The sequence below is a fragment of the Diachasmimorpha longicaudata genome, chromosome 1, assembly GCF_034640455.1.
Source record: "Diachasmimorpha longicaudata isolate KC_UGA_2023 chromosome 1, iyDiaLong2, whole genome shotgun sequence".
In the NCBI taxonomy this organism is placed as follows: domain Eukaryota; kingdom Metazoa; phylum Arthropoda; class Insecta; order Hymenoptera; family Braconidae; genus Diachasmimorpha; species Diachasmimorpha longicaudata.
The window spans coordinates 13,766,501-13,778,027 of NC_087225.1; the positions used below are offsets into that span (position 1 = coordinate 13,766,501).

At 37.9% G+C, this 11,527-nt stretch overlaps 1 protein-coding gene across 3 annotated transcripts; it reads right to left on the reverse strand.

The window, feature by feature from the left end:
- Positions 1 to 439: 439 nt before the first annotated feature.
- LOC135162604 (uncharacterized) lies at positions 440 to 11,400 on the reverse strand. Of its 3 annotated transcripts, XM_064121271.1 has the most exons (5): positions 11,006 to 11,400; positions 6,144 to 6,504; positions 3,898 to 6,066; positions 3,425 to 3,710; positions 440 to 3,115 (listed from the first exon to the last, which is right to left on the reverse strand). In XM_064121271.1, the coding sequence occupies exons 3-5, from the start codon at positions 6,013 to 6,015 to the stop codon at positions 2,934 to 2,936; spliced, it is 2,586 nt and encodes an 861-aa protein (XP_063977341.1). In that variant the 5' UTR covers positions 6,016 to 6,066; positions 6,144 to 6,504; positions 11,006 to 11,400; the 3' UTR covers positions 440 to 2,933. The 3 variants fall into 3 exon arrangements, with proteins under 3 accessions (XP_063977341.1, XP_063977326.1, XP_063977333.1); XM_064121256.1 differs by having other exon boundaries at positions 3,898 to 6,504; XM_064121263.1 differs by lacking the exon at positions 11,006 to 11,400 and adding an exon at positions 7,506 to 8,813 and having other exon boundaries at positions 3,898 to 6,504.
- Between the last annotated feature and the right edge of the window lie 127 nt (positions 11,401 to 11,527).

Consider the following 11,527-nt stretch of genomic DNA (forward strand, 5'->3'; position numbering starts at 1 on the left):
TGTGATTAGATTTCTGGGGAAATATTTCATTGAAAATATCGAATGGAGGGAGTTTTATTGTTCTGCAGATTTTTTAGATTGATCTGTCATTGATTCTCTTTGCATTTTATTTTATTATTTCATATTTTACTTGTACAAATCCTCAGTTTGCGACTGACCTTTTACTTTGAGGTCTTTATGGCTAATTTAAATTTGATTTCAGGGAGATAAGAAGTCACGCTGATGTCAAAAATTGATATAATGTCTTTGTAGGAATGAAATGGAAGCCTGAATAATCCGTAATGAGAGAATGAAAAAAATACTAGTACAATTTGCTTTCTTGATGAAAAAAAATGGAATGAAAAAAATTTCCTGTAGCTTCATGGGATTTTTGGTTACTTTCGAGGATTGAAAAATGTTTGGACTCAAGAGCAGGAAATAAATGGTGTACTTCGTCGTATAATTTAGATCATAATTTTTATTTGACAAATGCTTTGAATATGGTAGATGTGCCTGATTTGTCTCAAGGTATAATTTTTCATGCTAAATATCTTATATTATATGGATCGGGCCGATTTCAGGGAAATATATTTTTTCTTCGTGATTAGGGCACTGGTCGGAGGCTTACGCATGGAAAAATAGAATTTCTGGGAAAATGAGCCTTTGAAAACCCATCAGATACTGCCTTTAGAAAATTACGGATAAAAAATTTGGCAAAGAGAAATCAATCAACTGTCTCATAACAGAATTTAAAAAAATTTCTTGTTATAATTTACGAAAACTTTAAACTTAAAAATTGTTATTTTACTTGAATTTTTATGGATGTTCTTCATAGAATCATTTACCAGTATTTCAATAAAAACTTTTCCCACGTGAATGCCTCAAAAATGACAAAAATTCAGCGAATACAATGTGGAAATGGAATAGCAGTCAAACGACTCCAAAATGATTGAAATTCCAATACTTCGACCTCTACATTTGAGAATAATAGGAAAATCCGTCCCTTATAATCGCTAGAGTATGGAAAATATTGACGCGAAATTGAAAATTGTTTAATTATCAATTCAATAATAGAATCTTCGAATGATTCCGTGTAATAACTTCGTCCTTAATTATGAGTATTGAATGAACATAAAGTTTTTCGGCTAATACTAAACTCGTACGTTTTTGGTCACCAATTGAACAATATTTAATTTATTCAATGTTCTCAAACTTCTCCTCTATCACTATAATTATCTCTTATAATAAAATATTACTCCCGATTTCGTAAGACGCCAGTAAGGCCGCTGCAGATTTGCTAATGAAAATGGTTGAAATTTTATCGAAAATAAGACACGTGTTAAAAAATTGAACAGAAAAATCTATTGCCTCCTCCATGAAATTTTATTTAAAACTTCTATTTATTTTTCGTCCGTTGATTGCAAAAACCGATGGAATTGTCCAGCAATTTTTCAACCAAACTCAAAGATACTCCTTGCAGAAGTTCAATGAAATTTCTCGAAGAAAGTCTCAAATTTTTCTACTTAAACATTCCATGCGTGAGAGTATGTACTTCTCATTCAATTTTTCATATTCGATAAAATCAACTCAGCACATCACTATAGACTCACGTTGTATTCATAAAACTCTATGGAATTTTTATTTATCTTTTATCATCACAGAAAGCTATTATATACAAATAAAACTATTGTTTCCTCTTTGCGAGTATTTTCCGTCAATTATTTACACTTTCAGCATGTCAGCTCGACTATTGCAAATAGACGACATGCATTTTTAAACCAACAAAAGACATAAGTGAAAAAATGAATGAAAAAATCTCAATATCAAGAACAAATCAATATTTACATTTGCAATGTCTATGAGCGTACGAAATACTCCATGACATATGGCAAAATAATGTCTCGTGGAGAAAAGACAAGCTGAATTAATCTCCCGATACTCACGTCAGGTGCGAAGGACACCCTGAGGTTCCGTTAATTTTTTTTATTGCTTCAACATTGATAAAAATGATAATTATTATTTTTCTTCGAAACCTCAACGATCCAATTCCGTGGTCCGTTCTTTATATTATATTTATTTTTCATGAAAAAATTATTCAAAATCAGGTGAATAACGTAGAGCTAACACGGTATATTTATTCTCAGTTCTTCACACACGATAAAATATCGCAGAAAAACGTAAATAATTTGATAAGGAATATTAGGGAAGTTTCAAGGACAATCCCATTAATGTAGGACCGATTCTGACGAAGAATCCCATAGCTCCCTGTGAGTTTCAGCTCTACAGACTGTCCCATAGATGCTGTTTGTTACAAATAATCAGCAGAATTTTATTTTGTATCGAATTTTCTAGGCTTTTCTACGAACTGTTTTCGCACGTGGTACTCCTGCTTTTCACTTGTCGCTGTAATCATTCCATTATAAATGCAGTGTATGCGTTACTTGAAAATTTCGTTATAACTATTCACATACGTAATGCATTATCCTGAGATTCGAATGGGTCGGAGTTTTATCAAAAAATTCTACCACACTTTATTCATTAATTTCTCCTGCACGAATGCATCGATCATCTCAATATGTATTGTTTCATCGCTAATTCATACAGAGTCGTAAAGATTATTGAGTTACATTCAAGATCTAGAAATAAATTATCTCATTAAAGTTATAATTAACTGGAAGTTTCATTCATGAGGGAAAAAAAAAATTCCCGACATCAATTTCTTCGTACAAAGGCCAAAAAAATTTTGACAACTGTTCCAGTGTCTGTATTCCTTCGGCGCATGCAAGCACAATTGATAAATAAATAACTGTTCGAATTAATCAATGAATAAATAAACAAATATGATGGCCTGATGACCGTAATTTTTGTTACTCTTCTGTACTGATTTATTTTAACTTAAACTAATTCATGGTTTCGCCAGTCATTGAGTTTTTCTTCAAGGAAACTTCAGCTGCTCATACGCTGTTAATGTCGGCAGCGAGATCCTTTGTGGATAGATTGGCATTAGTTTTACGGTAGTATTTTCGATACATCTCGATACATGGAACTACCATCAGGAGAATACCACTGAGACCAATAAAAAATCCTGCCAGGTAGAACGATAGGTCGTAAGTTCCTGTTATGTCATACAGCCAACCTGGAAGATATTAATTGTAAAATACGACAGGATCAATCAATAACAGCAGTTCTAAATGCAATTATTAAATAAAATATTTTTTTCGTAAACAAAAGTCTATTCATAAGTCAAAGAGAAAATAAAAACAAAGATATCCAATATAATTCTGACAGAATGAAATGGAAAATCCATTGGATATTCATCGTGTAATTTTTTTCAATTATTAGTTTTTCTTTCTGCACAGTTTCATTTTCTGCCCATATCTCGTTCGTGCACAATTCAACAGGGAAATAATTAATGTACAATAACAGGAATAATGAGCATGCTTACCAGCCAGTGGTGGCCCCATGAGATTGGCAATGCCCTGAACGAGCAGCAAAAGACCGTAGGCATTTGTGAAGCGCTCTAGCGTGATAACTTCAACAAGAATAATACTCGTAAGACTGTAATTTGCAGCAATGAAAACACCAAATGCACCAGAAACAGCGCACAGTGCGTAGTAATGTCTGACAACAAGTGGAATTATGCTTGTTACAGCACCACAGAGTATCATGCATACAGCATAGACGATGGATGCATTCACCCAGACTTTATCTCCGGCCCATCCGAGGAATATCTGTGAAAACAAAATTTTATCCTTAAGTATAATCGTCAGAATATCAGTGAATGTGACAGGATGTCACTAGCAATATGAATTGCTAAAGAACAAGTGGACGATTTAGGTCAAAAATGCTAATGGACTTCAATAATTAATGTACGTATTATTTTCAAAGAATAACAATACCAAATAAGGGTAAAATTACCTCTCCAAGCATATTGGTGATTCCAATAACCGAGATGAGCATTGACGCATCTGTCTCGCTGAATCCCATCTCAATCGCATTATCAGTGAGATAAACGTAAGGCACATCGTACCAAGTATGCAGCAAAAAATTGCTAATCGAGAAAAGCAGAAACCTGGAGTCAGCGAAATGTGAGAAATCCAACATATCAACGACGAGATCCCAAAATTCCCAAAGGCCAGCGTACCACACGAGCTTGGTCTTGGCAATAGTGGTCATAGAATTTCTGTAGATATCAGGACAACTGGAGGCCCTCAGCCTGTACCTATTGATATTGAGCATAGCACCGCGATAAGTTAAACTATGTCTGTGAACCCGAATGTTTCTTAGGTAAGCCGTTGGCAGTCTTCTGTGTGCCTCGAAAGTCCCTGATCTTTTTAATTGGCTGTCATCGGGCTGTAATTTTTTAAGCCACCAGAGATAGACCGCTGCATCCTCATCAGTCTCCTTGAATTTTTCGCTGTTGGCCTGGATCTTCCTGTCCAAATTATTAATTTCCTCCTTGTCCTTTAGCTTCTGGTAAGTATCATCGTCATTACAGACGACTGGCAGAGCTGAATTGCCGTCATTCAACGTCGCCGAGTCGCTGAAGCTTCTCGATGACATGAAAAGACTGGGATAATTATGCAGAAGAATGTTGCAGACGTCCTTTCGGGTGGCCAAGAGCTCCAGCACTTCTATCGGCACCTGATCACCATTTTTCAAAAACGTAGGCAGAGTGAGAAGACTAGAAAAATTCTTTCCATGCTGGCCATCATAATCCTCATGAGTTTTCCTCGAGTTCTCCAGGACAATGGGATTTGCCGAAGTCGCCGAAAAATTGGCGATTCCATGAGGCGCCTGGGTCGTCGTATTTGCTGAAGAACTAGCTGAGAACGAATCAGCGCTGGAGCTCTGAATTCTACTAGTGCGTTTTCTCTCACGATTACGTTTTCTCTCCTGGCACTTGGCTTTAGCCCTTATCGTCGTCCACTCCAGATCCCTCATCAGACACCCACAAACCGCCAAATTGAAGAAGAACCCAGCGAGGATGAGGGTCGTTCCTCGCCAGCCGTATTCAGCAAGAAGGTACTGTGTCAGCGGTGCGAATATAAAAGTACCAATTCCACTTCCGCACACCGATAAACCAGTGGCAAATGATCGTCTTTTATCAAAGTAATAAGCAACAATGACAACAGCCGCGACAAAACACAGTGATAAACCAAATCCCGCGATTACCCCAAATGTAAATATCAAAACAGCCATTGAACTTGTGCACGATGATATGACAAAACCGAGGGTGGCTAATACACTACCAGCTATCGATACCTTTCTGCATCCGTATCTGTCAGTGAGAAAGCTGGCAACAGGTCCTGACAATAGTGGCATCGCCATAAACAGGGAACCGATCCAGGCTGTCTTGGACTTTCCCTCGCCAAAGTAATTCAGAAATTCGACGTAGATGACGCCGAAGGAAAACGTTATTCCATCGGCTATCAGATTAACCATAAACGATGCTGCTACAACGACCCATCCCCAGCCACCATCAGGTGGTCGAGCTTCCGAAAATTGTCCAAGACTGGAGTTGTCCTCGGACGACTCACCAGCTGACGGTGACCTACTGGACGTTGATATCGAAGGACTAGGATGCTCACCGTCATCCTTTCGCTTTGACGAGGATCTCTTACATCTCGAAGAGTTGAACTTCACCCGAAGACACTTATTTCCATGAACACCCAGTATTGAATTCTCGTTGAGCTTGACACTTTCATTATTCTCCAGCGATATCTCTCGAGTGTAGAGGCTGTCCAGTCGTTTAGCTTTCTCCTTTGTCAAGGATTCCCGGGCCTCTCTGCGTATCTCACCGCCGGTCTCTTCGTCCGGGCTACGACGATACTCCAGTATGCTGATGTCCTCGCTCGTTCCTCCATCCTCGTAGACTAGATTTGTCTTCTCTTTGTTGTCTTCTACCATGATTGGATGCTCGAGCCTCTTGCCGTTCGATACTGTCAAAATTTGGGGGCTTTTTTTATCGTTATCATTGTCCTTGATTTTTACAATGATATCTCGGTGATGTGGGTTGACCCACTCAGCGGCCATAGGTCCCCTTCAATTTTCAATTTTCATGTTTCTTCCCTTGGTGCCAGAATCCTGAAAGAATTTCCTCCACAATTCTGGGGGTTGATTGGGAAATTATCGTTCAATAGAGTTGTAATTTAAACACTCACCCACGAATGTGAGTTTATCGCTTTCGTCCTTGATTTGTGTAATGGCTGTATCGGCCACTCGGATAATTGCCTTATGAATTGACGGCGCAATGACAATATCGTAGAGATAGGGTACTTGAATTGCTGGAAGACCGTTTTATTTGACGTATTATCCTTGGTGTTATCATTAGTAGTTTTTAACGCGACAATACGTCGTCGCGTTTTTGTTCTCGTACGGGGATGGAGCAGAATACGTTCCTTAGTTCTTTTAGTGTTATTATTGTTTGGGACCACCTTCACCACCTTCACCACCACTGAACTATCGTTAACCCAGGCACCCATGCGGTGAATGGTACGGGCTCCAATGGACTTCTGGTATATTCTGGAGAAAAAAAATTATGAATTATTACTGAGTCTTGTTTTTAATGGCTAGACATTAGTAATTAAACGGAAACACAAATTTGACACAAAAAATCCGGAACTTCTGGAACATTTTTACCGACATCTCCAGGATATCCACTGGAATTTTTCCCTGAACGTTTCTTTTCCCGTCCTAATACTATAGTCTTTTTTAAGAAAGTCCTCTCCCTGGAGTCAATTACATGACCGACAGGTAATGATTCGCATGCAAAAAACTTAGACACAAGTTACGAATTCAGGAGCGAATTTTACTTTTGAAGTTGAAGCGGAAATTTTAATTAGATAAAAGATCTCTGATTGTGAGGACATAATTTTAGGAATATTACAATTACTTAATTGTCTTAAAATTTAAATGCGGAAAACACCGACAAAACATTCTTACGATTTAACAACAGATTGAGAAGTAGTTACTTCCTACACATCTGTGATAAAGTTTACCCGAAAATTTCTACCCAAGTGGAACCCAAATTCCGCTCCCCGGTTTCTCGCTCATTTGCCAATTCTCCCGGGTTTTTTTCTCCCCATGAAAATAAAATATAAATGTGTGAAAAGGCACAAGTCAACTCAACTCAAGTCATCTCTCTGACCGCCTATAGACATCATTATAAACGATGCTCATTGTGTATGAGTTGCCATCAATTTAAGACTTTAACTAGTGCTCTTACGCTGTACGTCACGTATATAATCCTCAACTACCTTTTCATTTTCAACTATAAAACAAAAATGACAGTGCAGCCGTCTTCCGTGTCTAGAATAAAGCGTCCTACCAACCCCTTATTTCCCTTTTCACAAATCGATCTTCGCGTGCCAACAATTGACACAACTACAAATACACGATCGACTTTCAATTCAGTCGCGCGTCAACTCCATCGCTCATCGCGCGAGTACAATCAATGACAATTCCCCACACGTTTAAAAATAAATAAATAAATGGGATGGAAAAAAATGTCAAAACCAACTAACTTGTTTCCTTCCATTTTTCAACATCTTGATAATAATTTTTGAACTACACACTATTAAACTGTTAAGACATCACTCAACCGCGGAATCGCGTGGCTGTCAACTACTCCAATTGTTCCGTCTCTCCACTTCCCTCAATTCATTACAATTCACCACAAATAATCGGAGAAATTAATCACTCCGCTGTCGTATGTACCACCGATCTCTCGAGTGCGATCAACTCTCCTGGGTTCACGTTATCGTATCGACTGGCGGCCTCTCGAAACGAAACAAAAGGGAGAAAAAAAAACTATAATGATGAGACAGTGTGAGAAGCGGTGATTAGATTCTCGAATGCTAGCGCGTGTAACGTTAAAAATCCACTCGGACTCTTGACCTTCGATCCTAGGCACTGTCAAATGCTGACTTATTTCATGGTTCATCCACCGATTATTATTTAATCCGATTTATTTTCATCTTCGGGCGAAAAATTGACGAGTAAAATTGAACTCGCGTTACACGAGGCAATGGACATCCAAGATCAATCGTATCATCGTCTTCAAGGGGTTGCTTTTATTATTATTTTCACTGTGATTAGACTCCTCACAAGAGAATCGTTAGACTTGTACTGAGAATGGCACGTCACTGCTCAACATCGCCTTTAGCCTCTGATTGACGTGTTCCCCTCTTTGTATCTTCTTCCTCTTCTACTCTTGAAGATGTGTACAACTTGGTGCTCAACTTTTCTCGGGCATTTCTTTTTTCATTTCCTCATTTGAGAAACGAAAACGGGTATATCGTTATCGCACACTCGTGCGGGAACTGAGGTACCTTTATCTGTCCTGCGAGCCTCCGGCCTATTTGCACACCCAGAGATAACACATTCTATTTCATTTTCGTTCAAGATTCTGTCGATGATGGGGAGTCATGCTCTATTTGGAACATTAGTCGGTTGGTTCTGTTACGGAGAGATTACATTTTCTATTAATAGAGGGGGGGAGGGGAGGCATGGAGACCGCTCGATTCCTATTCACAGGGCGGGTTCAGGCAGTGATAGTGGCGGTGATAATGGAGGGCTTTTGCCGTCAATGCTATTGAATTTCCTATTGTTCACACTTTGATTGGATGAACTTTCAAATTTTATTGGAGCTTTCAATGATTTTTACAATGAAATCATCAATTTTCGGTTACAAATCAATAATTTTTTTTTCTGCAAAATATGTTTCATTTAACATTTTTGTTCAATAAAAAAATGCATCAATTGAATTTCGAAGGGAGCCGCGAGAAATTAATGAGAAGGAACAGAATTCTCCGTCGAATTTGCTGGCATTTCTCAGGGAATTTGCGCGATTAGAATTGGAAATTCGCTTTGTGCTGCTCGAAACGATTTTAATACCAATAATCCATCAACTTCTGCCTCGTTGATGTTATCAGGTGAGAATAAATTTCTTTCTTCATTGGTGGAAGTCATTCATCTAAGACCAGTCTCATCTATAGATCGAGATACCATCGATTTTTTTTCCAGCGAAAGAAAAACCAAACTCGGGATAACAGTAAATCCCTCAGAGGTGCAAATCCCGTACAATAAAACCGAACTTTTTAAACGTGGCACAATTGTAGCACGAATAGCCTCATAAAAATAATGACTCGAATATTGGGAAAGACATGACGATGCTCATGATCATCATCGAGTTATCAGAGATCGTTTGGATAAAATCCTCATTCGTCACGATCGCTGATACCATCCTGTCAGTGATTATTGTGTAATAAATCGTGAGATCACATTCTCTAGACATAAATTATCAGCAAATGATTGTGGTAATTCTGACGACAGTCGATTGTGGCGAAAAAAATGTGAGAATTAGCGATAAAGTCGCGTTAAAACTACTAATAACTGTGATAAATCGAGATCAATGCCGGTTTGATGCTCCTAGAACTGCTTCAACCCGGGTTCCATAATTTTTCGAGGTAGTATCGATTGTGCGTTGGAAATATGCTGTTAATCGGATATGATGAGTGTTTATTTAGATGTAGCCTTGATTCCAATTTGAGTTTCGCATTTTCAATGGGAATGCCGAGTGGAGGAATTTAATTGACCAATAAATATTCATTGACTCCCGGTAATGAACGAACTCATCGAATTAAGGGGAATAAGGTAGAAATCAGGGGAGGGCATAGACTGCCCTTTCGACAGATCCTTAATTTTTAGAAACTGGGATTTACTGGGTCAAAGACTTTTCTTCAAAATTTTAAATCCAGTTTAAATAATAAAATTTGAGAAATCAATTTTTTTCGATTAATTACTTTTGATTAATTAAATAAATAGGACATAGAGAGGTGATGAAAGACAAATCTTAAAAATTCTAAAAGTAGATTATGCAATGTTTTTAATTAAAGAAATTCTAGTAAGTCGAAAGGTAAAATGAAATCGTATAAAAAAGCTCAGTGACCACGTGGAAACCTTGACATTCACCTAAAAAATATTCTCCTGAATGAATCCCTAAAACTAATCAATCTTTAAACTGTCAGAAAAATTGAAAGGAAAAATTTCACTTTCAAAAAACAATTAATCGTACCTCGCGATAAGAAAATGAAGCATTCACCCAAGGTCACCAACAATCGATCGTCTTTTGTGATTACCGCCCCCAGGGACTGACCTTGAATTTCGCGCTCGCACACAAACATGTGGTATACCTAACACAAGACTAGAAAGCTGAGAAAGCCCGCAGTGCTTACGTACCAGCCATTGAGCCTTAACTTTTCTAGGAAAATTCACTCCCTCACGAGTTCAATACCACCGAATTCATTAATTCTCGATGTATCAACTTGAGAACATGACGCACGTAACGTCTCAGGAATAACTGAGAGAGATGATCGTGTTAACGACTTTCCGAGGGATTACGTGCACACGTAAGAGATCTAATCATAACAAATATGAGGAGAACAGCTGATGTTAACGGAGCTTTACAATGGCTGCTCATCGATCGTTTCCCGAATTTTCGGTGAATCGGGATTTCCGAGTTGACGACAAAACTATTTTTGGGTTGACCATTTAATAATATTCTCACCTCGTTAATTGACGATGTGAAAATTCTTTTTTGGCCGTCGAACGTGAACTTTTGTTTGTCACCGCATGTTTATATTTTCAGAGTAAACAATAGCATGCGAAGAGAAAAGTGATAAAAATAACTGGAATTAATGAATGAACAAATAAAATTAATTTTCTTGGCTAAGGTTCTTTAATTTTTATCTGAAAGATGACGAATGAGGTGCATAAAACTTACAAAAGTAACGAAAATAAATGAATAAATCAACAACCCATTTTCTTAATTATTTTTTCTTGTTTCAATCCTCACCTCTCGATTTTTAATTTAATTTGCCATTCCATATGAAAATTGACACTATGAAAAAAAAATTTATTGCCTTCAAAATAAAAAATATCTATCATAAAGTGTAAAACAATTTTTTTATTAAAAAAATGTATTCAATTGTTTGAATGAATAAAAAAATTGGTGACTACTCACAATTATGCGTCCACTCTCCAGTAAATGCTAAAAAACAGTGACGCACTGCATGATTGGCGTCGCTAATGAGTCCACTATACACCCCTAATCAAGTGATTAATAAAGAAAACGTCTGCAGTAGTGGAAAACTGACGATGTTCACTTCGAGGTGCGTACGAATGATGAAGACGCATTCAACAAATTACGGAGTATACTTTATGGGTACAAAATACAATGGACTTGGACTTGATGTGTGCACACGCACTCTTCCAGGGAGTGGACACGATGTGGCTGACTAGCGGATGACACACTCGGTTTGACAATCACGATTTTATGGTTGTGACAAATTATTGTTTCTTTATTAAAGGGGGATGGAGATGAGTGGTTCCGTGGAAAGCGCGAATAGACAAATGCGGACGAATGCACCTGCTTCGATAGAATCGTCCACGACGAGGGGGGTGATTGCTGCAGAGCGCATGCGCGTTCTACCACCCCTTATTTGCAGACTTTCATAAACAATTTATTGGGGAAGAGTAATTTTTC

Coding starts and splice junctions, on each gene's coding strand:
- LOC135162604 (XM_064121271.1), bottom strand. CDS start 6,015: ATGGCCGCTGAGTGGGTCAACCCACATCACCGAGATATCATTGTAAAA. Junction 3,711..3,897: donor TCACCAATATGCTTGGAGAG/GTAATTTTACCC, acceptor TTGTTTTCACAG/ATATTCCTCGGATGGGCCGG. Junction 3,116..3,424: donor CATGGGGCCACCACTGGCTG/GTAAGCATGCTC, acceptor AATATCTTCCAG/GTTGGCTGTATGACATAACA.